Source organism: Aspergillus pseudonomiae, assembly GCF_009193645.1.
Source record: "Aspergillus pseudonomiae strain CBS 119388 unplaced genomic scaffold BDV37scaffold_45, whole genome shotgun sequence".
Taxonomy (NCBI): Eukaryota; Fungi; Ascomycota; class Eurotiomycetes; order Eurotiales; family Aspergillaceae; genus Aspergillus; species Aspergillus pseudonomiae.
In genome coordinates this window covers 22,673-44,908 of record NW_022476037.1, presented here as the reverse complement: position 1 = coordinate 44,908, position 22,236 = coordinate 22,673, and the positions used below count along the sequence as shown (strand labels likewise).

The 22,236-nt window shown below is 49.1% G+C and overlaps 9 protein-coding genes across 9 annotated transcripts; 4 read left to right on the top strand and 5 right to left on the bottom strand.

Annotated features, from left to right (window-relative positions):
* Positions 1 to 436: 436 nt before the first annotated feature.
* Positions 437 to 921, top strand: BDV37DRAFT_284219 (uncharacterized protein; the record flags this gene model as incomplete). Its single annotated transcript, XM_032087455.1, has 2 exons — positions 437 to 804; positions 867 to 921. 2 exons carry the CDS (start codon positions 437 to 439, stop codon positions 919 to 921), a joined length of 423 nt encoding a protein of 140 aa, XP_031940212.1.
* A 976-nt stretch (positions 922 to 1,897) lies between these two features.
* Positions 1,898 to 2,212, bottom strand: BDV37DRAFT_284218 (uncharacterized protein; the record flags this gene model as incomplete). Its single annotated transcript, XM_032087454.1, has 1 exon — positions 1,898 to 2,212. One exon carries the CDS (start codon positions 2,210 to 2,212, stop codon positions 1,898 to 1,900), a length of 315 nt encoding a protein of 104 aa, XP_031940211.1.
* An 895-nt stretch (positions 2,213 to 3,107) lies between these two features.
* On the bottom strand, positions 3,108 to 4,018 carry BDV37DRAFT_284217 (uncharacterized protein; the record flags this gene model as incomplete). The annotated part of the gene is made up of 3 exons (XM_032087453.1): positions 3,108 to 3,322; positions 3,378 to 3,628; positions 3,690 to 4,018. The coding sequence occupies 3 exons, from the start codon at positions 4,016 to 4,018 to the stop codon at positions 3,108 to 3,110; spliced, it is 795 nt and encodes a 264-aa protein (XP_031940210.1).
* Positions 4,019 to 6,711: 2,693 nt separating this feature from the next.
* On the bottom strand, positions 6,712 to 9,176 carry cat1 (catalase catB; the record flags this gene model as incomplete). The annotated part of the gene is made up of 6 exons (XM_032087452.1): positions 6,712 to 7,625; positions 7,686 to 7,860; positions 7,923 to 8,087; positions 8,134 to 8,549; positions 8,615 to 8,840; positions 8,895 to 9,176. The coding sequence occupies 6 exons, from the start codon at positions 9,174 to 9,176 to the stop codon at positions 6,712 to 6,714; spliced, it is 2,178 nt and encodes a 725-aa protein (XP_031940209.1).
* Positions 9,177 to 10,683: 1,507 nt separating this feature from the next.
* BDV37DRAFT_294893 (cupin domain-containing protein) lies at positions 10,684 to 12,297 on the bottom strand (the record flags this gene model as incomplete). The annotated part of the gene is made up of 2 exons (XM_032089737.1): positions 10,684 to 11,777; positions 11,852 to 12,297. 2 exons carry the CDS (start codon positions 12,295 to 12,297, stop codon positions 11,126 to 11,128), a joined length of 1,098 nt encoding a protein of 365 aa, XP_031940208.1. The 3' UTR covers positions 10,684 to 11,125.
* A 1,840-nt stretch (positions 12,298 to 14,137) lies between these two features.
* BDV37DRAFT_284214 (uncharacterized protein) lies at positions 14,138 to 15,163 on the top strand (the record flags this gene model as incomplete). Its single annotated transcript, XM_032087451.1, has 2 exons — positions 14,138 to 14,185; positions 14,912 to 15,163. 2 exons carry the CDS (start codon positions 14,138 to 14,140, stop codon positions 15,161 to 15,163), a joined length of 300 nt encoding a protein of 99 aa, XP_031940207.1.
* A 294-nt stretch (positions 15,164 to 15,457) lies between these two features.
* Positions 15,458 to 16,294, top strand: BDV37DRAFT_284213 (uncharacterized protein; the record flags this gene model as incomplete). Its single annotated transcript, XM_032087450.1, has 5 exons — positions 15,458 to 15,478; positions 15,582 to 15,612; positions 15,710 to 15,856; positions 15,915 to 16,020; positions 16,111 to 16,294. The coding sequence occupies 5 exons, from the start codon at positions 15,458 to 15,460 to the stop codon at positions 16,292 to 16,294; spliced, it is 489 nt and encodes a 162-aa protein (XP_031940206.1).
* An 804-nt stretch (positions 16,295 to 17,098) lies between these two features.
* BDV37DRAFT_294891 (non-ribosomal peptide synthetase) lies at positions 17,099 to 20,266 on the top strand (the record flags this gene model as incomplete). The annotated part of the gene is made up of 1 exon (XM_032089736.1): positions 17,099 to 20,266. Exon 1 carries the CDS (start codon positions 17,453 to 17,455, stop codon positions 20,264 to 20,266), a length of 2,814 nt encoding a protein of 937 aa, XP_031940205.1. The 5' UTR covers positions 17,099 to 17,452.
* Positions 20,267 to 20,691: 425 nt separating this feature from the next.
* On the bottom strand, positions 20,692 to 21,414 carry BDV37DRAFT_284211 (uncharacterized protein; the record flags this gene model as incomplete). Its single annotated transcript, XM_032087449.1, has 1 exon — positions 20,692 to 21,414. The coding sequence occupies one exon, from the start codon at positions 21,412 to 21,414 to the stop codon at positions 20,692 to 20,694; it is 723 nt and encodes a 240-aa protein (XP_031940204.1).
* Between the last annotated feature and the right edge of the window lie 822 nt (positions 21,415 to 22,236).

Sequence of the window (22,236 nt, the reverse complement as noted above, 5' to 3'; positions counted from 1 at the left end):
ATCTTTATTACAGAAATTTGCTGGGTATTCAAGGTAGGGTCAGACATCGATCAATGATGATGGCCAGTACTATTCAATGTCATGTCCTTGTATATTCAGCGAAGTACGAAAATATTGAAATGAGCCCAGCCACTATTATTCCTTCACTCAAGATGGAGCAGTCGATTGTCCAGTAGGATATCGTGAGCCTGCCCCCACCATGAGATTCACTAATATAGTGCAGTATTCCTTTGTTTTCATCTGGCCAGTACCAAATCACTCCAGAGGCTGCAATCGAACTTTTTCATTCCTTCACTACCTTTGCACCCTATTTAAAGAGCCAACCTCTTCTTCTGATCACATCTCTCCATCCATGTTCATTTACCCCCCTCACAATACTAAACACTTAGTTTTCTCTATAACACTATTACTTACATCAAATGCAATTCTTCTCATCATGAATTCCTTGTTTGAAGAGAGAACTCGGAAGGTGATCCCCAGGATGAGGGGGCACAATAACTGTGTGGAGTGGCAGGAAACCCTCAAATCTTGGACGGACGACGATATCGTCAAAGAGATGATGAAATGGACCATGCCGGCAGTGAAGGTATTAATGAACAGGGAAGAGCCCCCGACCTTCAAAGACTTGATCGACATCCCATGGGTGTCAACTAGACAGCTTGGAGTTTATTTAAAGCTCATCTTCGAGAGACTCGAGAACCCTACGGCATTCGACCACTTCGTTTACACCGGGAGTGCCATTGGGTGGAATGCTGGTGGGCTTACCCACCACCGCCGGGGGCATGAGAGCAAGCCAGGGCCAAGGTACGTTCAGTGAAAACCAATATCATATCACTTACTACCTTTACTAACGACAGTGACCATAGAACAAAGTGGTCATACACCCACAAGCTAGTCTTTGGGGGAAAAGGGCACCAGTAGAAGTTCAGTACGCTCTTCAAAGTAGAGATGGACTGCCACTTCCCCTCCACCAAGAAAGAGGAGAGCCTAAGACAGCTGTGTCTTTTCGCCAAGGCTATGTATACCTACATCTTCGGGGCCTTTAGGAACCCTAATGAGGACCAGGTGTTAGCATGCCCGTTCGGTAACCCTGCAGAGGTCTTCACTTGGAAAGGCACCTGTTCACACTGCGCCTTAAAGGAGCCGCTACAACATAGAGGTTTAGAAAAAAGTGGGCCGGACTGCCATCTCACATTGGAGAGGCCATGGCAACGGCGAAGAGGAAAAGGAACTGGAAGAGGGTGACAGCGTGGAGGAAAATCAACCCGCAGCTGTATCACCAGAATTTTGAGAGGCGGCATCGAAGGCACCAGGAACCTGAGGCAAAGGAGAAGGCTAGAGCCTATTCTGAAAGGTACAGAATAGAGAACACCGAGAAGATCAAGGCTCGGAAGGCAGCGATGACGGAGGTTCATGACTACTGGGCCCTAATAGTACCTCTACGGGATATGATGACAAGACTGCTGCTGCAAGCTTTGAATGTCTTGATAACAGTTTGGATACGGGGAGGCCTGTAGATCTCCTAATTTCACGCTTGATTCAGATGAGGAGATTATGCAGTACTTCTATGCCCTGAGATGCCTGGAGAAATCACTGGCGAGTGTCCCGTCTATTGTGATATCAATTTAACAACATATCTGTCTATATACCCTTTCAGAACAGCTTGATACTGCCTATCTATAGCTTTGCTTAAAGCAGCGGATGCACAGTGTCTTACGAACCAATGTGTCATTAGGGAATGCTTATTACTCCGTACTGATTATCTCAGTAACATTTACCCCTAACTAAGTATATTCAATGGCCCAAATGATGTGGTGGTTAAACTTGAAATCCATAGAAGCAGAAACACCTATAGCATTGCTCAGCTGTAAGCACAGAACCTCAATATAACGAAAGGCTATGCATTCTGAGCTTGTTTAGCTCTGTGCTCACATATCATCCCGCGAACTTCCTTCGATGGCACAATTTTCGTTGGAATCCTGTTTTGGACCGCGAACTCCCACCGCTCCACCTCCGCAATATTCAACGCCAAGGTTGCCTGTCTAGTCTTCTGAATATCGCCTGTCGCTTTGACTTTAGCCTTCTCGTTCTGAAACGCGTCACCAGCCCGTTTTGCCTTCCGAGTTGCATTTCGGCGGATATTCTTCGCCGGCACAGCATAGGGTGGCTTGGATTCACTCTGGGCTTTCTTCGCGGCTCTGTATCCTCTCATTTGGGCGGTCCTATGAGCTCTTAGCGCAGCCTTCTCTTCCTAGACAGCATTAACCCTCACCACCACAGACTCCGTTCATAGATCTTCGAAGAGGATGCAATTTGGCTATACAGGGCGACAGTCCGGAAGAGAGCTCACATCTATCGGTCGTTCTGAGGTAGTAGGAGCAGTCGTCCATGAAGACACTTAAGGTCATCGGTATAATACGTACTCGCAGATCCACAGGACTCTGTCTCTACATCTTCCTGCTCCAAACAATGTCAGAAACTTCCACTAGTAATACTTATCAATACTGGCTTACAACCTCTCGAATCTCATCACCCAATATGCTAGTGACAGCGTGGATATAGATGACTGTATGTTGAACCTTTGTAAAGCAGATAGCAATAAGATCTTGAACTCTCTGATAGTCAGCGACAGGATTATTAGACTGAGGAGTTTTGTGGTCAGGAGATAGTCTGGACAGTAGATCAGTAGCTTGGACAGTGCATTGGTAGTGTGCTGGTAGGTTCCAAAGTAGTTACTGATGCCAACGCATGCTCAGTCTTGAATGCACGAGTGCAGCAACTAAGCCTCTGTATACGTACTGCGCCGTTCTGTGAATGATACAGTGTTAAGAAAGCCTAAATTGTATCTCCTGATGGCACTGATTTGGCTAATGTTAGAGAAGCCCCTTCTATTCTGGGGTCACTATAGCGTTAATTTCCATTCCACCATTACAAGAGACGTCCTAGCCAACTACACTAGATATAACCGTAAGCAAATACCACGCGAGTGACTGAGATCGAGATTTTACAATTTTATTCACGTGCAGTTAATCTGTCCTAGAATTAAACGAATGCATATCTTCTCCCTCCAGGACATTCTACCATCGATCCAAGTTGCACGGTGGCAGTTAGAGTTGAACTGTCAGCGGATCTTCGATATTATAAATACCAATGTCTTTGATATATCGTTCAACTTCAGACTGAAGCATTTTCCACGCCCTTTCGCTATACTCGAAGCTATTTCGACCTAAGTCGCATTCAACATTTATCTGAGACAGAGCGTCTTTGCCCTTGATAACCTTATACATCTCCTGGTCTAAGGTATATGTAATGTTTCGAATGGCTTTCTTCTAATTAGTGCAAGGTCTCTACATCCCTAGGACATGTATTGTACTCACACACGCGCAGATCGTCTCTAATTTCATCATACTGCAATACCTGGAGCATACCACAGAAAGACTGCTGCTTAGGCGTGAACTCTGTGCCACTGATGGTATCTGCAACTCCCTTGACGATACGTTCGAGTGGTGGCGAAAGTGACCCGACGCGTGAAATCCCTTTCAGCATGGTATTAACCAATGCTGCGTGAAAAGACTGCTTTTCGACGTCGACTTTCTCACTAACAGTCTCGTGTTGAGAGGGATTAATCCTGAATATACTGTCAGCCTTGATTGACATTGATCTAGTCTGGACTCTGGATATAACCCCACCATGGATAGGTGCCATCCTGGAAATAGGTTTCCAAGACCCTAGCACGATATTGAGAGCGTTTCCACCGAGATGAGTCACTGTTATCAGTAGGCAGGGTACCCTCAGCTTTCCGCTGCATTACCTGAATGCCAGCGTGGATGGTCGCCATTTGGTGAGTCAATCTGAGCATATCCTTAAACTCCTCGATGCGATCCCTAAACCGCTCACTAATACCACTTCCCATCATGTTGATCCATATGAGATTTTGCGGATCATTGAATCCCATATCATCGTCATTGGGAATCTCGCCCGGGGTCATGCCCGGAGGCTTACCAATAGGAAGATCCATGGTGTTGAAGAGTCCAAGTGTAAATGCTAGATTTGACCACAGTATGAGGGACTTGGAGATGTTAAAGGACTGTATCTGACAGATCATGACCGTAATATATACCTTTGCCTGGACTCAGCCCATAATTGCGGGGAATGCTTCTTTTCCGACTTTTTGTTATCTGCTTGCCGAGTGTGTGTGAGTGTGAGTTGGCTGTGCAGCTCTGCGTTGTCTTGCAGGACGCAGCATCGATCATCACTACCGAACAGGTCATCTTTCATAACGCATACAGAAGTTAATCATGGCCAAATCAATGTCTGTGCTTTGCACATGTGTCTGTCGCAGTCAAATGGCAAACGCGAAATCTCGAACCTTGAACGCAGGACGAGGTGCCCTGTGTGTATCGTGCTGTTGGCCAGCGTAGAAGTTATAAATCCCGTTCTGTCTTTTTCTCCTTGTCTCTCTCTCTGTTGCACACACATATATTATGGTTATTGGGATCCCTAACTATTGTAGGTAGTAGCCTTGATATTAAGATATTTTTCCAGGTGTAGTGAGAACAAATACACCAAGAGCCAGGCCATGAGTGAGGGGCACTCTTGTCATGAAGCGAGAAATAGTAATCGAGATCTTCACATCATCTGCAGGAATACGTGGCAATTCCTCAAGGTGCCATTTTACCATCGAGTTGCCCAATGCTGCAGAATATCCCCACCTTCGTGCCTGAGCCTAATATCGCTTCGCTTGCATAGATGAGGCTAGATCGGCGTCCGTGCCCTGGATACAGGTCGGGGCTATGAATAATAGCTTAGCTTTTCCTTTTCCCTTCTATTTTGCAAAGTATCATAGCACTACTGATACATAGACTAATATTATTAACGAGGAAAATGTCAGACAACAGCGATGTCACCCTCCATATCCACCACGCTTTTGTCCAGTATCGGCTCAACCCACTGTGAAGCGCGCCATGCAATGAGGCTAGATCCAGTATAGATAGAGCGGCAGTGTTGTATAGGTATAAATGGATAGTATCCTGTTTCTTTGGGATCTACTGTAGATCACCTGCAGTAGGCCTCGGGCTTTTTGAGCCACATTCAGTGTGCTCTTTAGACTTCAGTCCCTTTATCTGCAGATGACGTGTTCTATTAGGTAAATATCACGAGTTCAAATTAACACAGACTTCCTCTAGATAGAACTATTTGATGTTCAGACTTCCCTACTTGCATACCTGAAGCTGGGATGAACTTACATCATGCAATCATTGAGCTCCGGTAGGATATCTAGGTTCAGCAAGGTAAGTGCACCGCCAAAGTTGTGTCCACTTTCCATTCTCCTCTTGACAATGCCCTACACATTTTGGTCAGTTCAGTTTTGGCACTCGAAACTGAACTGGACTGAATTAACTGAACGTAATGTAAGAATTAGAGTGGGTTCCTCGCTGGACCAACCTGAACCCGAAACTGGCGCGGGTCTCCGCTAGAAGTTATGTCTTAGCAGATTATTCCACGATGCCTTGTATAATTGCTCTTCTGTAGACATCAGGTAGACTAGTTTAGTTGTAAGCATCGTATAAAACAGGGATCAAGATCTGACATATATATAAGGACAACCAACATGGACGCACCATCTGGCCACAGCCAAGATTTCTCTCGTTTTGGCTGTTCTTTTCCGTTCTAGCGGGCTGGATCTGGAGCTGGATGAAACGGATGAAACGGATGAAACGGACGTGATCGCTGTGCATGATTTCTTTTCCCATGCCGAGGTTCATGTCGAAGGGTGTAAAGGTTTTGATATAACAATTCTGTGTGGGTGACGTTTGTTCACGACGTAAATACATGCTTTCTCTTGGGGGAATGAGAGCTTGGGAGCATTCAACTACAATCTTTGTTCTACTTAGGATACTTCCACCCGCTGCGGCCTGGTGGATGCGGTTGTCTGACTGTATTTCCTCTTTCACCTCACTTTCTTTTCCCTGAATTTCTCGTTTCCTCTCTCTGTTGCCAGACAAGTGTCAAACGAGATCTAGAATACATAAATATTCCAACCACACCTTCACTTTACGCCAAGCAAATGTAAACAAATAACAGTAATTCCCAAGTAAAAATACCGGAGACAATGTCTATCCAGTTCAGATACCAAGGCTCGGTCAGCGAGCGATATTACTAACTTTGCTAGGCGGAAGAGGTTAAGATTAACTACTCCGTCCAAAGTACCCACTATGCTTACTATTGTTCAATAGATATTAATATAAGGGGTATTATGCATGTTTAATTTAACAGAAACATATACCAATTCGTCATTTTTTTTTCTGGAACTGTTCTTGGTGTAATTGTGGAGCTGCTTAATAATTCTTGAAATTTACTAGAGGTGATTTTAAGCTAAATTCTGTACTCGGATAGAGGAGCTACTAGCTACCAGCAAGGGTGCAAAGGAGGAATTAGTTGAGTATTATAGTTCAGATGTCATAGTATTGAGCCTGCTAAGGCTGGCTGCTCGTATGTTTCTCGGATGTAGACGTTGAGATCTAGTTGTTTACCAGTCGCTCACACATGTATTGATTATAATACTCTGCGAGATGTTTATTGAATATGTTACTAATCAAATATACATAGAAGAAATAGTGGCCACGCCACAAAACAAATCACAGATCGGGTGATGTTGAGTGAAAAGTGCCCCGAGGGTCGTAACTCCTCCGCTGGCTAATGGTACACGGCTTACTGATCCAGCTTGAAACGGTCAAGGAACTTGAAGGTGCGGAGACCTTCCTTGATACCATCAACAAATCCGCCAGTCACCGACTTGTCGACATAGACACCGTCGCGAGAAGTCTGGATACCGGCGTTCTTGAGCGCAGTAGCGGCGCTGCCGAGGGCACCAACAGGCTTTCCGAAACGGAATCCATCGATGACAATCTGCAGGGGTCGGCCGGCTGGGAACAGGGTGGATGAGGAGGTAGCATTGCTAGGCGCAGTGAAGGAGAAGGTGGAGAAGAGACCCTCAGCACCTGGTGCGACGACCACCGCATCGAACTGGATAGCATCCGATCCGGAGTAGGTCTGGTCAACGCCGTCGGCGAGACGCTCCGCAACGACAACAACATCAACACCGTCCTCGGAAAGCTGCTTGCTGAGCTGCGAGGCGGCCTCGATGGAGGCAGGAGTCTCAACCGAGGCCAGGAAGCCAACCTTCAGTCCGTCCAATCTCTTCAGCTTCTGTCCGAAGGTACCAACATCGGTCGTCTTGTTATTGTGGTAGTAGGTTGGGTCAGCCTCAGGCTCCTCGACGCCAATAGCGCGAGCGACGCGGCGGGCCAGGTCGTTGGACACGCGGTTCAACTGGATGATGACATTGTTGCGTACAACCGAGCTCTTGACATTGGAGTTCTCGAAGCGCATAGCATCGACGACAAACTGCTGTTCAGCGGGCGTAAGCGAGTTGTAGAACAGACGCGGTTGCGACCAGACGTCCTCGAAGGACGGGCTGACGGCGCGGGTGAAACGGCCAGTGGACTCGCGTCCGGGGGTCGTGAAGAAACCCTTGCCCACAGTCTGGTTGGCCTGCTTAGGAGAGCCCTTGTTGAGAGTGTTCGGGGTGTAGGCGTTGGGGTTCAGGGGGATGAACATTTGGCCTAGATGAGCTTAGCATCCTAAACCGATATACATAAAATGGGTCCTGGAAGAGGCCTTACCTGCTCCATCGCGGTTGTTGTTGTGCACAGGCACGCGAGGCTGGTTGATGGGCAGCTGCTCGAAGTTGGGTCCGCCATGACGGTTCAACTGGGTGTCGAGGTACGAGAAGAGACGGCCCTGGAGAAGAGGATCCTCGGTGAAATCAACACCACGGACGATGTGGCCAGGTTGGAACTGCAAAAGTTGATGAGTAACTGGCCAAAGAACGACAATCATATTGATTCAGGGCTGCATACCATGACCTGCTCAGTCTCGGCAAAGTAGTTGCGAGGGTTGCGGTTAAGAGTCATCTTGCCCAGCTTGGTGATTGGCACGTATTCCTCGGGGACGATCTTGGTGGGATCAAACAGGTCGAAGCCAAACTTCAGCTGGTCTTCCTCATCCATGATTTGAACGCCGAGCTACGAAATTAGCATGCTGACTGACACGAGGGCCGACAACACTCACCTCCCACTCAGGGTATCTGCCCGCCTCGATCGCTTCGAAGAGATCCTGGCGCATGAAGTCAGGGTTCTTGCCAGATACCTGCTGCGCTTCTTCCCAGACCATGCTAGCCTTGCCCTGCAGGGACTTCCAGTGGAACTTGACGAGCTTGGAGTCACCGTTGTCCGTGACGAAGCGGAAAGTGTGGATACCAAAACCATCGACGTGACGAAGAGAACGCGGGATACCATGACCGGACATGGCCCAGAGCAGGGTGTGCAGGGAACTGGGTTGCTGGCTGAAGAAGTCCCAAGCGGAGTCATGGGCAGTGGCAGCCTGCGGGATCTCATTGTCACCACGAGGCTTGACAGCGTGGATGAGATCGGGGAACAGAATAGCGTCCTGGATGAAGAAGACGGGAATGTTGTTGCCAACAATATCTGAGAATCGCATTAGTTACAGGAAATCTCCGTGTAAAGGATCGACTGTTCTGCGAGAGACATACCGAAGTTACCCTCATCGGTGTAGAAGCGCGTCGCAAAGCCGTGAACATCGCGAGCCAGATCCGAACTACCACGGCTACCCGCGACGGTCGAGAATCGGACGAAGACCGGGGTCTCCTTGCCCTCAGCCCCAAGGAACGAGGCAGCAGTGATGTTGGAGTAGTCACCGTACGAGGTGAAGACACCATGGGCACCAACACCGCGAGCGTGGACTGCACGTTCAGGAACCTGTTACCAGAAATTAGCCCAACCGTATTCACAATCCACATCGTATTCCCATACACGCTCGTGATCAAAGCGCTGGATCTTCTGTCGGAAAATGAAGTCTTCCAGCAAAGTCGGGCCGCGGTCTCCAACTTGAAGGCTGTTCTGATCCTCAATCGGACCGCCCACGTCGGAGGTCAGGAATGTGTCATTGTCGGCCATATAGTACTGGGACAAAAATTCCTCTGTCGCGGCGGTCGCATCTTCGATTCCTGTGTCGCGACGCTTAAGCTCGCCAGTCATGTACGGACACGCCGCATTGGCAATGCCAATGAGGCTTGCAAGGGAGAGCGCGCGCATCGTGTTGCAAACTGTCAAGTGTCAACACCAATCAGTCGCAGCCAAAGGAGTTTTCAGGTGAAAGGAATGGGAAAGACAGGGAGGGAAGGGGAATAGCAAGGAACTTATAGCACGAACCAATTCACAGTGGGATGATCAGCACTCGGGGGAAGAACTTCCTGGCTTGCAGGTACACTTGCCAGGTACTTATATGCACGTGCAGATCGTTTAATTAAGCAGCCAAGGAATCCATTCACAGCCCAAGACAGGAAGGTACGTAAGGTATCACCTCCTCGACAGCGCCGTCGCCCCAATCGGAAAACGCATGTCTTGCTTACTCTAACATGAAAGCCTAGAAAAAAGTGATGTGATACAGGTGGAGCTGTCTTAGGCTACTGGGTCTTCACTCTAGCCTGGCGATAGAAAGGGACTTTTGTTGTTCACAAACAGCCACAATGATGCAGTCTCAAACGCCCATTCGCCGGGAGGATTGGCAGATCCATTCTTGGCGACTCGAATAAAGGAGATAAATGCATAACCGGCATAATCGGACACGGTAGGGTGGAGACGAACCGAAAGCAGAATCCCAAAAGCCCAATAATTGGTATGAGAGAAAGCTTTTTTCCTGGGTGATATCACAAGTTCCCAGCCCCCGACTGGATTGGTGTCATGATCGCAAAGCTCAACGAGTTGCAAGCATAGTGGCCTGACATATAGACAAGGTCTCGGCTCGCGATGCTTGGTAATAGAATGTCACTAGTCGATGGCTTGAGATGCTCCACCGATTAATAAATGAGAATGTTGAGTGGTTTCTTGGCAGCATCGCGCTGGGGCAAGTCGCTCGATGATCAATGCCTCTCGGTGCCATTTCGCTTGCAACCATCGTCTTATTCAGGATTTTGGCCTAGAACAAGGGAGATTTTTCCTGTTTGATCGCCCCTTGCGTGGGCCGGCTAAAAGAGAGGCCACAACCCGATCTGATGCCGGAGACGTTTCGAGAAGATTGGCTGGATCCTTTGTCCTGGGTTTAATCTATCAAATGCAACTCCGTGTAAATCAAAGTCCTGCCAAACGCGACAATCTTCGAAATCCGGCCTCCACGGTGGACGGTGGACGGTTCCTCCTCTCGCATATGCAGTCAGTCCCGTGCAAGGATAGCCCTACCAGAGTCGCCTCTCGACCCCTGTGGAGTCTGCAACTCCGTTGGTAGCTAATGCATAGCTAGTTCAACTCCTACGTCCTCCCAATGCTGTCCTCCTGGTTAGTAATTAAAATACAACCATGATTCTATATATAACCAAAACTACTGCAGTGACGCTGCATTATCACACCGTCTCCATCGTGTCGCCTCTCCATCCGTTCATGTCCAGATCCCCGGTGCATACCATGCAAGGGTACGATAATAACTCAAATCTTCCTTCTAAAATTAACTGGAGCTTTTGTCCCTCGATGGCGTCGTCCGCGTTCCGGCCGAGTTCAACGGCCTATGACGCCCGCACATGGCGTGAGATCCTGGTCTGATAGTCAGCCAAGGCGGCGGCTATTTTCCCAGCTATGAATGTGGGATGTGGGACGATGTGCTCTGCCTTGCATAAAGTCTGTTGACGGCGTCCTTCGCCTGTCATTTCCGTTCAGTTTTGTACTTTATCCTGGCCTTTGGCATCTCAGAGATCAGTCACTTTTCTCTTCGCCAAGCAACCCCCGCTCCTTGGCAGCTGGTGAAGTTGTCCAAGTGAATCCAAACGTCCCATACTAATGATTCATACTACGGACGAGCACTAAAAGCTCCCCCGCGCCTCAGGCAGGGATCGCTGTAATTACACACGGAACGGGCGCCATCCCACCCAATGCGACCGGTCGCTTTTCCTCGGCTCAACAATCCAAACTCCATGATAATATCAGGGCTATACACTACAGTACATGGTTTTCACACCAATCGTAGATCGCTAATATGTCCTCCATCCGGTCGATCAATAGCGTGGGAATGTCGGATATCCCCATTCCTTCCCCTCGTCAATCAATTGCTGGTTAAGGCCATCCTGACCAGCATTGACGGACAACACCTTCGCATAGGACCCTTGCGTCCAATAGCTATACGACACCGTCGCAGGCACGAAGGCCACATCCCCCATCTCTAGCTGAGCAACAGGATAGTCGCCGATCTGAATTTGAACGGATCCTTCCAGGACTTCAAATGCCGTGGCTCCGGCTGTGGACCACGTCGGGGCTGAACTCGACGCCCGCTGCCGGCTCAAAATAATGGTCGACAGGGTGAAGTTCGTATCCTGTGCCTGGCTATTGGTAACCAGCGGCTGGACAATCTGGTACGCTCCGTGATTGGAGTTGAGGTACTTCGGGCCATAGTTGTTGGCGATGAAATAGGGCTTTCCCGGCTCGCCGAGGGAAGCGTCCTCGGTGTGCCAGCCCTCATCGGATGGCGCGGAGCCATTGACAAAGTCTCGACGCGGCTCGAAAGATAGCTGAGCATAGACATCGAATGATTCGAGACCGGATATTCCGCCAGCATCCGGTCCGGCAGCCGAAGAATCATTGGTCGCCTGTGGTACATAGGGTGTGTTGGTGGCCGAGGTGTAGTTGGTGCCAAGGTTGTAGAAGAGGTCCCTACAAATATCCTGGTCAGCCCCTTGTCTTTTACTATTCGTTTCCTCTCATAGGCGAAAGGTTTCTAGACTCACTCGAAGCCGCCCGGGGAGATCACCCCAACCATCTCGGTGTCCGGATCTAGGATCTGGAAGGTGTGTGTGGTATTCCTCGGCACCGATCCATAATCACCCTGAGTCAACAGGCGTCCCTGTTGTTCCTCCTCGCCATACTGCGCCCACAGCTGGAAGCGACCCTTGAAGTTGAAAAAGTTCTCGTAGTGCTCGCGGTGGATATGCGGCAACACGCCGAGACTGCCACTGTAGGGGGCATTGGTGCTCATCAGCGTAAACGCATAGTCGGAGGATGGTCCGGTGACCGTGAAGCGGTAGAGTTGACTGCCAATCGTGACTGCATGGGAGTTGGCGTAATGGGGGATGATGTATGGCCGAGGAGAGGACGGGGCGTTCTCGAGGTAGAGATCCGACAGAGATTGGGAAGCCACCAGGGGTAACAAGCCCGCTAGGAGAAGGAGATTCATGATGGTCGGCGGTCTTTACGTCGGCTTGGCCTTAGTCAATGTAATCTGCGAGTTTATTTACCTGAAAAGGTGAGGGAATTCGATAATTCTTCTTATACTCTCCCACCACAGGAGCAGACATTCTCGGAAATTCCGCTGTCCATAGTCGGTTATCAGATTAAATCACAATGTATACCTCCTCTTCCTCCTTCTCCTCCTCCTATGCTCCTATTTTCCTTACAACGGCGAGAATAACTGGCAACGATCATTATCGGGTTTTCCGAGTCATCTAAGGATCGGCATCTCCACTTTCTGAAGAATCCTGACGAATTGTGCGCCATTGCTTTATTAAATTCATAACCTAAATTGCCTGTCAGTTAGAATCCCCAGACTTGCCCCGGTCCGGTATATGAATAATATCACTCGATTCCACGGAAATAGTATGCAATTGTGTTACAGACGCTTCCAATATGCCACCTCACACCCAACAGAAGAACACCCAGATGTCCCAGAACATTTATCTCACGAATGCCGATCACCGCCGATCCCCAAACTAGTGTCTTGGGCCGTTTCGCGGTTGTTCCATCGGTACTTGCGTCATATTCGCTTCTTCAACGGGGTAGCGAGTAAATTAATGTCCTCAGCCTGAAGCAGTCCGCCTGCTCTTGTCCTAGCCAGCCGGCTTTCGGGACAAACTAGGCCGACGGTTCCACTGCCATGATAGGTTTCTAGAAAAAGTCCTCCTATATGCAAAACAGATTAGAGGTAGTCGGCATAATTCTTATGGCTCCGTCATTGCTCACTAGTGGGTCGTGGCTCTTGAAACAATAGTGTTGCCTATCCATCCCAATATTTACTCGGTCTTTTGATCAGATCCTGGATAACCCGCGAATACACGGCATATCTAGTAGGCTGTAATCGTTTGCAATTCGGCTAGGGCCGATTCTCCCTCAGATACTTTCTCCGAAATGCGACGATCGATATATAAGCGGAAGAAGGAAGGTTAACGCATTCCCCGCATTCCCACATTTCATGCAAGCGACTTGCCAAAACCATGATAGGCCTATTATATAAGCGGAAGTCAAGAGGAGAACTTATTCTGATTAGCCAGGCACTATTACTTTCATCTTACCTTTCGTGTTGGTTGTCGAGAAACCTGGTGGGTCAGTGTTGGGAACTATTGATGTTGAGCCCTAAAGAAAGACAGCACCTCCCCACTCCGGTAGAAGAGAACGGACAGCAAGTGCCAGACGTTAGGTGGTCTTTCCGTTTAAGGAGAAGTGTTCATTTAACCTAGTTTAATTAAATCATATCAATCAATGATCTCAGCGGATTCTGCCGGTCCAGCCGAGCCCCGGGATTCTTGACTTCGGACTTTCCGAGACAAATGGCGATGTCGCCGTGGACTAACCCTCAACGATCTCCATAGAATTGTTAGGAGTCAGATACATGTGAGGGTATATACACTTGATATGTATGCAATATGGAAATTCAATTTCTCGTGTAGTATTGTAAGCCACTCATACTCCGTCCTCCACAACTGACCGGCACTGGAACCATGGTTCTCCAGATATTAGACAGATCACGACCCATCCACCAAGGATACGACAGGCATATTGGTCCTAAAACTACTAGTAGTACTAGTTATGAGGTTCCGAGGGTAGCAGCAGATGCGTTGATCTTAAACCCGGCAACCACGATGCTGGGAGCCCCTTCCCTCCTCGCAGACGAGTTCACGCGGGGCCTTACGTAGTAGCCCTATGAGCTTCATGACGAAATTGGGCTTAGTGACCCAGCAGGTCGGAAAGAAGCTGCAGGGATTAGGATCCGAGCTGGTGGTTCAAAGGTACAGAACCACAATATGGTTCCAGTAGCATATTCTGTCTGCCAGGGTATCATCGGACAAAGCGTAGGAGTTCAGTCGTATCATACATACAGAAGGACTCTTAATCGAGGACATTCCTGACTTAATTGATAGACTTGTGTGAGCTATGACTTGTGCAAAGGGTGAAAAGCTCGTCTGTACTGCTATCACGTATACTATATATAACATATACCAGCGCACCACAGATCGTCCTCTACCGTGTAGATCCCCTATAGAACTGGGCAGCGTAATACGTAGAATCCCCGTGAAAGAGTCAAACATTTATTGTGTCTGGGGACTTAGATCATCATGACCATATCGCATCTTAGGTAGCCAGTAGCTACCCTGGGTTGTCGTTGATCAGAAAGCCTACTCTTCACCATACGATACCGTCTTTGTATCCGTGTGCTTCTAAGTACTGTACACAGTACGTCTATCGAAGACCTCATTGCATCACAAAAGCCCATCACCAATGGACTTCGCTTCTCTCTGTGAAGATCACATGGAAGAAAGCCATCAAGAAGTTGGATAATACTGACGAAATACACGCCGAAACTGCTCAATCTGAAGTCATCTTCCTTCCTTCCTTTTCCAGTAGCTTCCTTCCTTCTTCCAATTCCCCCCTCGACACAGTCTCCCAGCCTGGCTCTTCCTCTTCTTCCTTCACAAACACTACACAGCACGCGTCCATCGATGCAGCAAGCAACTTTAACCAATCTACTGGGTTGGTTATCTTCTTCGTTTCGTTCAGTTGACTAACGCAAATCTCAGGATAACCTAGGCTTTGCCGAACAAGCGACACTTGACGTAACAGCACCTTGGGCAGAGGTAGCCGACAACACAACAAGCAGCAAGCTCAGTGTGCACAACAACATCAATATCATCGATGGCAACCCGGTCTTGGGCGGGTGGATTGTACGGGCCTCGGTTTTGACTGTTTTAACCATCTCGACTATCTCGGCTATTCACCTGGCCTATGGTTGGGTGGATGGGACGGGCCTGGGAATCGACTACATCGACTAAACAAACTACATCACTATCTCGACTGTCGATTGCCAATTACAACTTGGCCTTGGATGGGTGGCAGGGATGGGCTAGGGACAACTACGATGGCTTTAAACTACCAGGTATGTACTATTCATATCAACTCGGGCCTCGGCTGGGCAGGTTGGGAAGGGCCTGGGCTATGCTACTAACATAGTTCCCAACTACAACAACAACTTCCGGCCTTGGATAGGTGGTAGGGACGGGCCTGGGAATCAACTTGTGGATGACCAATAATCTCGACCATCAGCCTGGCCTTGGAGGGTGGTAGGGATGGGCCAGGGACACAATCAGGTAAGTATCTCCCTAAACAACCCAGGCTTCGGATGGGTGGTTGGGATGGGCCTGGGTTACTAACATAGCTCTCTATTACATCGGCTAACCCAGCCTATGGAAGGGAGGCTGGGACGGGCTTGGGAAACAATCAGGTAAGTGTGCCCCAAATAATCCAGGCCTCGGATGGGTGGTCGGGATGGGCCTGGGTTATACTACTAACATAGCTCTCCATTATATCGACTATCCCAGCCCATGGAAGGGTGGTTGGGTCGGGCCTGGGATACGACAGACACTTATTCGAATTGACGACCAATCGATACTTTGGGTGCTTCCAACAGACGGTCACATCATCAGCTTATGAAGCACCTAAGCCAGAGGCTGGAGACTGTGTTAACTGTAAGACACAACAACATGAACATACGGTTTGCATACATTCTTCACTAACACATGCTAGTCTCTCCTGATAACAAACATATCAAATACTTCGACGACCGATCCGGCCTATGGATGGGTGGTTGGGACGGGCCTGGGTCAACGACGTCACTTCAAACAAATATCAGGTAAGTATCAACTTTCCAAACAACCCCAGGCCTCGGCTGGGTAGGATGGGAAGGGCCTGGGCTATTATCTACTAACTTCAAGCAATCAAGCCAACAAAACCTGGCTCGGATGGGTGGTAGGGATGGGTCAGGGACAATACCAGGTACGTATATCACCATACCCCAGGCCTCGGCTGGGCAGGATGGGAAGGGCCTGGGATATGCTACTAACCAAGCTTCCAACTACAACAATTTTCGGCCTTGGTTTGGCGGTTGGGATGGGCCAGGGAACTGACAATTTACTAACTCGATACATCGACCTTGCCTTGGTTGAGTGGATGTGATGTGCCAAGGTCAACAACGTCAATTCAAACAATTATGATCTAAGTATATCCCCAAATAACCTAGGCCTCGGCTGGGTAGGTTGGGAAGGGCCTGGGCTATCCTACTAACCTTACATATTAACTTCAGTCCTGGTTCGGTGGGTGGTAGGGATGGGCCAGGGACAACTTAGGTACGTATCAACTTCCCAAATATCCCCAGGCCTCGGCTGGGCAGGATGGGAAGGGCCTGGGATATACTACTAACCAAGCTTCCAACTACAACAACAATAACAATAACAATTTTAACAAACAGGTATGTCCCATATAAACCCAGGCTTCGGATGGGAGGTTGGGAAGGGCCTGGGCTATTCCTACTAATCTAGCTACCAACTACAACAACTCCCGGCCTTGGATGGGTGGTAGGGACGGGCCTGGGATATATACGATTCAATCTTCTTGTTCTTGGTAAGTGGTCTCCTGGTTTATATGTCTGCCGCAGGTGCACCACTGACGATGGATTTTCTTGGGATCAAATCAACGATCACTACGCTGCAGGACACTACTGGGTTATGGTGCTATACTCTTTTCAACATAAATCGGCATGTCTCATACACCCAAGGCAGCGGTCGTTAAACGAATGACTGGCGGTCAGAATTCTTGAACTATCTGCAATCTCCGGCATCACGCCATTCAAGCTCGTAGTTACAAACGATTAAAAGAATATAAAAGAGAAAAGACAGGTAAGGGCCTATCTTTCAAGAAGTCGGGTGACTACGCTAACATAGGCACCATTAAATGGCTATCATAATGTTGTAAAACATTCTGTTGGAGAAGGGAGCCGGCATCAACTTCCAGGCTAGATTCTATGGCGATGCCCTGCAGGCTGCCCACGAATAGCATCTGTTCTCAGTGGGTGAAGATAGCGTGCTGAAGCTGATAGCATGCTGCTGCAGTTTGCTTCATACACCGCCACTTCCTTTACCTCACTTATCCCTCGTTTCTGGCCCCCATTGCCTTTCGACCGAACAGATGCAAGGGGTGCTCGGCGGTGATGGATTATTGTGCCCTAACTTGGGGTCCTAATGATACGGAGAAGATAAAAAGAAGTCCCTCGCCATCCCAGTGCGCAAATGCATACTCAAATTGCAATCATGTCGTACCGAAGCCTACCGCATCTTCTCGAAGCTATTGCTTCGCGGGAACCTTCACGCTACATTATCACATATCATCTTGGAAACACACATACGCCAGTGGTATATTCATACTCCGACCTCTTGCGTTTAGCAAAAAAGGCCGCCGGAGCTCTTCGTTCAATATACCATGTCATCCCTGGATCGGTTGTTCTTCTACACTTTAACAACCATTGGGATTCAATTCTGTGGTTCTGGGCTACTCTCATAGCAGGCTGTCTTCCAGCTATGTCGACTCCGTTCTCCAATAACCCTGAGACACGACTACGCCATTTAGAGCATCTGTCGGCCACTCTAAAGAGCCCGAAATGCTTGACCACGGCTTCTCTGGTCGCAGAATTTGCTGGCCAAGAATGTATTACACCGATCTGCGTGCAATCGCATGATTACGAAGACTCGGTACCTTTACCGGCCGAGGAGCCCAATGGCGACGACATTGCAGCACTGATGTTTACGTCTGGAAGCTCAGGCCACTGCAAGGTTGTGCCGTTGACCCACGAGCAGATATTGGCCTCAGTCTCGGGAAAGACAAGGACCTTTCCGCTGCCAGAGAACACTGCGCAGCTGAATTGGATCGGCATGGATCATGTCGCCTCTCTGGTAGAGGTTCATCTCTTTGGTATCTACAATCATAGCGACCAGGTCCATGTCCCAGCAGCCGAAGTCTTGTCTCACGTTACTCTGTTCCTCGACTTGATTCATCGCCACCATGTCTCTAAGACTTTTGCGCCTAACTTCTTCCTCGCGAAACTGTGCGCCGCACTCAGCGCGGATGATGCCTTAGGCGCCAAGTATACTGGGAACCTTAGCAGCCTGCGGTATATCGCCTCCGGTGGTGAGGGGAACGTTACCCAGACCTGCCATCGCCTGGCCCAGATACTGGAGCAGTATGGAGTTGTCTTGGACGTAATTGTGCCGGGATTCGGCATGACGGAGACCTGTGCAGGCGCCATCTATAATACCTCCTTTCCGCAATATGATGTCGACCACGGACGTCCTTTCGCTTCCGTGGGCACCTGCATTCCAGGGATCCAAATGCGAATCACCGGAAGTAATGGAGAAAGCAATAGTCTTCCTGCAGGCACAATAGGCAATCTCGAGATCTGCGGCCCGGTGGTCTTCAAAGGCTATTTCAACAATCCCGCTGCGACCAAGTCCTCATTCACCAGCGACGGTTGGTTCAAAACCGGCGATCGAGGCTTCATTGACGACAATGGAATGCTGGTACTCGTTGGACGTGAAAAGGATAGCATCATTATAAATGGGGTCAACTACAGTCCGTACGATATCGAGTCCGCCGTCAACGAAGCAAAGATCCCCGGCCTTGTGTCTGGGTTCACTTGTTGTTTCTCCATCTTCCTGCCCAGCGCAGACACAGAGGAGGTCATCATTATCTACCTCCCAAACTACACACCAGAGGACACAATCACGCGCTCTGAAACCGCGGCCGCGATCAGGAAAGTAGCCATGATGACCGTCGGCGCGCGTGCCACGGTTCTCCCGCTCGACCGGGCAATGCTCGATAGATCGACTTTGGGGAAGCTCTCCCGCGGCAAGATCAAGGCTGCGTACGAGCGAGGCGACTACAAGACTTACCAGGAGGTGAACGAGGAGATGATGACTCTACACCACAAAGCATCACGTCATCAGCCACGATCGGATCTTGAGCAAAGCCTACTATCCGTCTTCACCAGCACGATACCCGAGAACCTCACCGAGGACTTTGACGTGTTGACGTCGATATTTGATCTGGGAATCACATCCATCGAGCTCCTCAGGCTGAAAAGAGGGATCGAAGATCACCTAGGTCACGGAGAGATTCCTCTCATCACTCTGATGACCAACCCCACTATCCAGGCACTGTCAGACGCGCTGAAGCAGCAGCGCTCCCAACACCGCAACTGTGACAAGTACGACCCTGTAGTGGCACTGCAGAGGCAAGGCGAAAAGCCGCCCCTCTGGCTCGTCCACCCAGTCGGCGGAGACGTCATGATATTCATGAACCTAGCGAAATTCATCGTCGATCGACCCGTGTATGGACTGCGAGCACGCGGGTTCAACGCCGGCGAGGAGCCATTCCACACGTTCGATGAAATCGTCAGCACATATCATGCGAGCATCAAGGAAAGGCAACCGAATGGCCCGTACGCAATTGCCGGTTACTCCTACGGCGCGAAACTTGCATTCGAGATTGCCAAAGCCCTAGAGCACAACGGAGACGAGGTTCGCTTCCTCGGTGTGTTGGATCTTCCACCTAGTCTGAAGGGCACGCAGATGCGCGCACTCACCTGGACGCAAATGCTGCTCCATCTATGCTTTACGGTTGGGTTGATTCGGAAGGACAGCATCGAGGATATATACTCGAAGCTGGGAGGTGATAGTACCTCTCCCAGTCATGCGATAGAAACGGTCATGGGTGAGGCTGATGCAACGCGGTTGATAGAACTAGGGTTGACAGCGACCAGTTTGGAGAGATGGGTTACTTTAACACACGCTCTACAGAGTTGTATTGTCGATCATGAGACGAGTGGCTCTGTTGCAGACATTGACGCGTTTTACTGTAATTCAATCGCTACGGTGGCGATATCGAACAAGGCATGGGCACAGGACTACATCGAGAAGTGGGCTGAGCATACGCGGTCACCACCGAGGTTTCATCACGTTGGCGGGACGCATTACACCATGCTGGATGCAGAACACATCTTTTCATTCCAGAAGAGATTGCGGGGGGCGTTGAATGATCGGGGGATCTAACCCGGGGTTTGGGGGTTGGATGTCATGGTAGATATAGAGAGAAAGCGAGAGAGAAGGATGGTTGCACTCTAAGATGATATCGATTGCCTTAGGGCTATTCAGGTCTGCAGCAAGCAATGGGCTAAAATTTGTTGGTAATCTCGAGATATTGTTGAGCGTTGTTTCTTCTATATTTTAAGCTGTAAATAGCATAATGATATTTAGATATTAGTTTAAGTAGGACTAGACAGCGATTAACTATATTATTCATATGTGAGTTACTAATATCGCAGTGAAATGACAATCGTAGTACTAGCACTAAAAGTAGTCCATCAAAGATATTGAATTAAAACAGGATCATAACTAACGTATGAAAGGTAAGACTCTTCATGCCCTAACCAGGCAAGACACCATATACACTCTGAACCACCAACACAGATTTAGATCTAGAATCCAACAGAAACCTCAAACCCACCCTCAATCTCCTGCACATCGAACTGAACCTGTCCCACACAGTCACCATACTCATACGGCTTTCCCACGGTAGCCTGAACACCAGACTCGGTGGAGGTAGGGTTCAAGAAAGTAGCATTAGTAAACGGCAACGAGCCACAGGAATGTTCAGGCATGGCATTCCAAGGATAATACTCGACGAACCCAACCTGGGACTCCTTAATGCCTCCCGTTCCAGAGGGAAGTGTGTACTCTCCGATATGCGTCTCGTTGTTACTGACAGTGTCCACGAGTGTTCCGGTCCAGGTTGTTCCTTCGGTGTTTTTGATAACGAGGTTATACATGGGAGCGTAGGGTGCTGGGATCTCGACGGCACAGCTCACGCCAGCACCGCCGTCGGCGCCATCGCTGCAGTTTTCGTCTTTGGTGGTGCTGCCGGGGATGAAGCTCGAGAAGACGGCGTGGACGATGCTTGCGCCGTTGGCGTCGGGCCGAGGCTGGAGGCCTGTGTAGCCGACGTCGGAAACGCCGTTAAAGCTAAATTGCTGTGCGAAGTAGTAGCCTTCTTCGCGCGGGGCGTTGGCGATGGACATGGGGAAGGTGATGTCCTTCAGGCCGGTGGAGGGGATGTTGGAGGCGCTCCAATCGAGACCGACAAGGGCTTCAGTCACGGGGAGAAGAGGGATGATAGCTGTCAGGGCGGAGATAGACTTCATGCTGACGGTATTGACGGTGGAATATTAGGTTGAATACTATTGATCAATAGGGCAATGCGTTAGCACAGTTCCTTCACGCTTTCCGATCACCACCATCCAGGAATAACAGGAGACACACAGTTACAATGAATGTACAATCGGCCAGCGATCAGAGAAAGTCAAAAGCAAAACGAAATAGCGTCAAGGAGTGCGATGTGAATGCTCAGTCAGCTCTGCTAACATTCTTCTTCAACTACAGGCCCGTCCAACAAACCCTATTTATACTCCAAATCCCCACCGTTACAATCGCCAAATTCATCCAAGATACCGTACCATCGCCTACACTACCCCAACAAGTTACGATTGATAATCCCGACCAAATGCCATTGCAACCCTGTTCCTGTCGGTAATCAAGGTGAAACAAGCAATCGCCTCGGGTTCTAGATTAGCGTCGCTATGATTTGGCAGACGTGCCGATCAACTCGGCTACGATGCCAGGGGCCGCTGCGAACTCCACTGCGAGAACTTTATTAATGTTACATCGAACTGGTTCTCACGGCCTCCATCGACGCCAGTGTTTTAAGGGTCTTCGCTTAGATCTTACTGTGAAACCGGTGCGCGGCTTGCGGAGTTGGCCCTTGAAATGTCGCCTATGGGCAGAAGGATAGGTTCGTTCTACGAGTCATTGATTTCGAGTTCAATTAATTATCATATAAATTATCCGACAAAAGAGCTGTTTTCATGTTTCTTCAATCAATATATTCTGCGCCACAGTTGACTGATGCTGTCTGCTTCCAACCATGCCAATGTGAAACAATTATCTACAACTCCCGACACATAGTG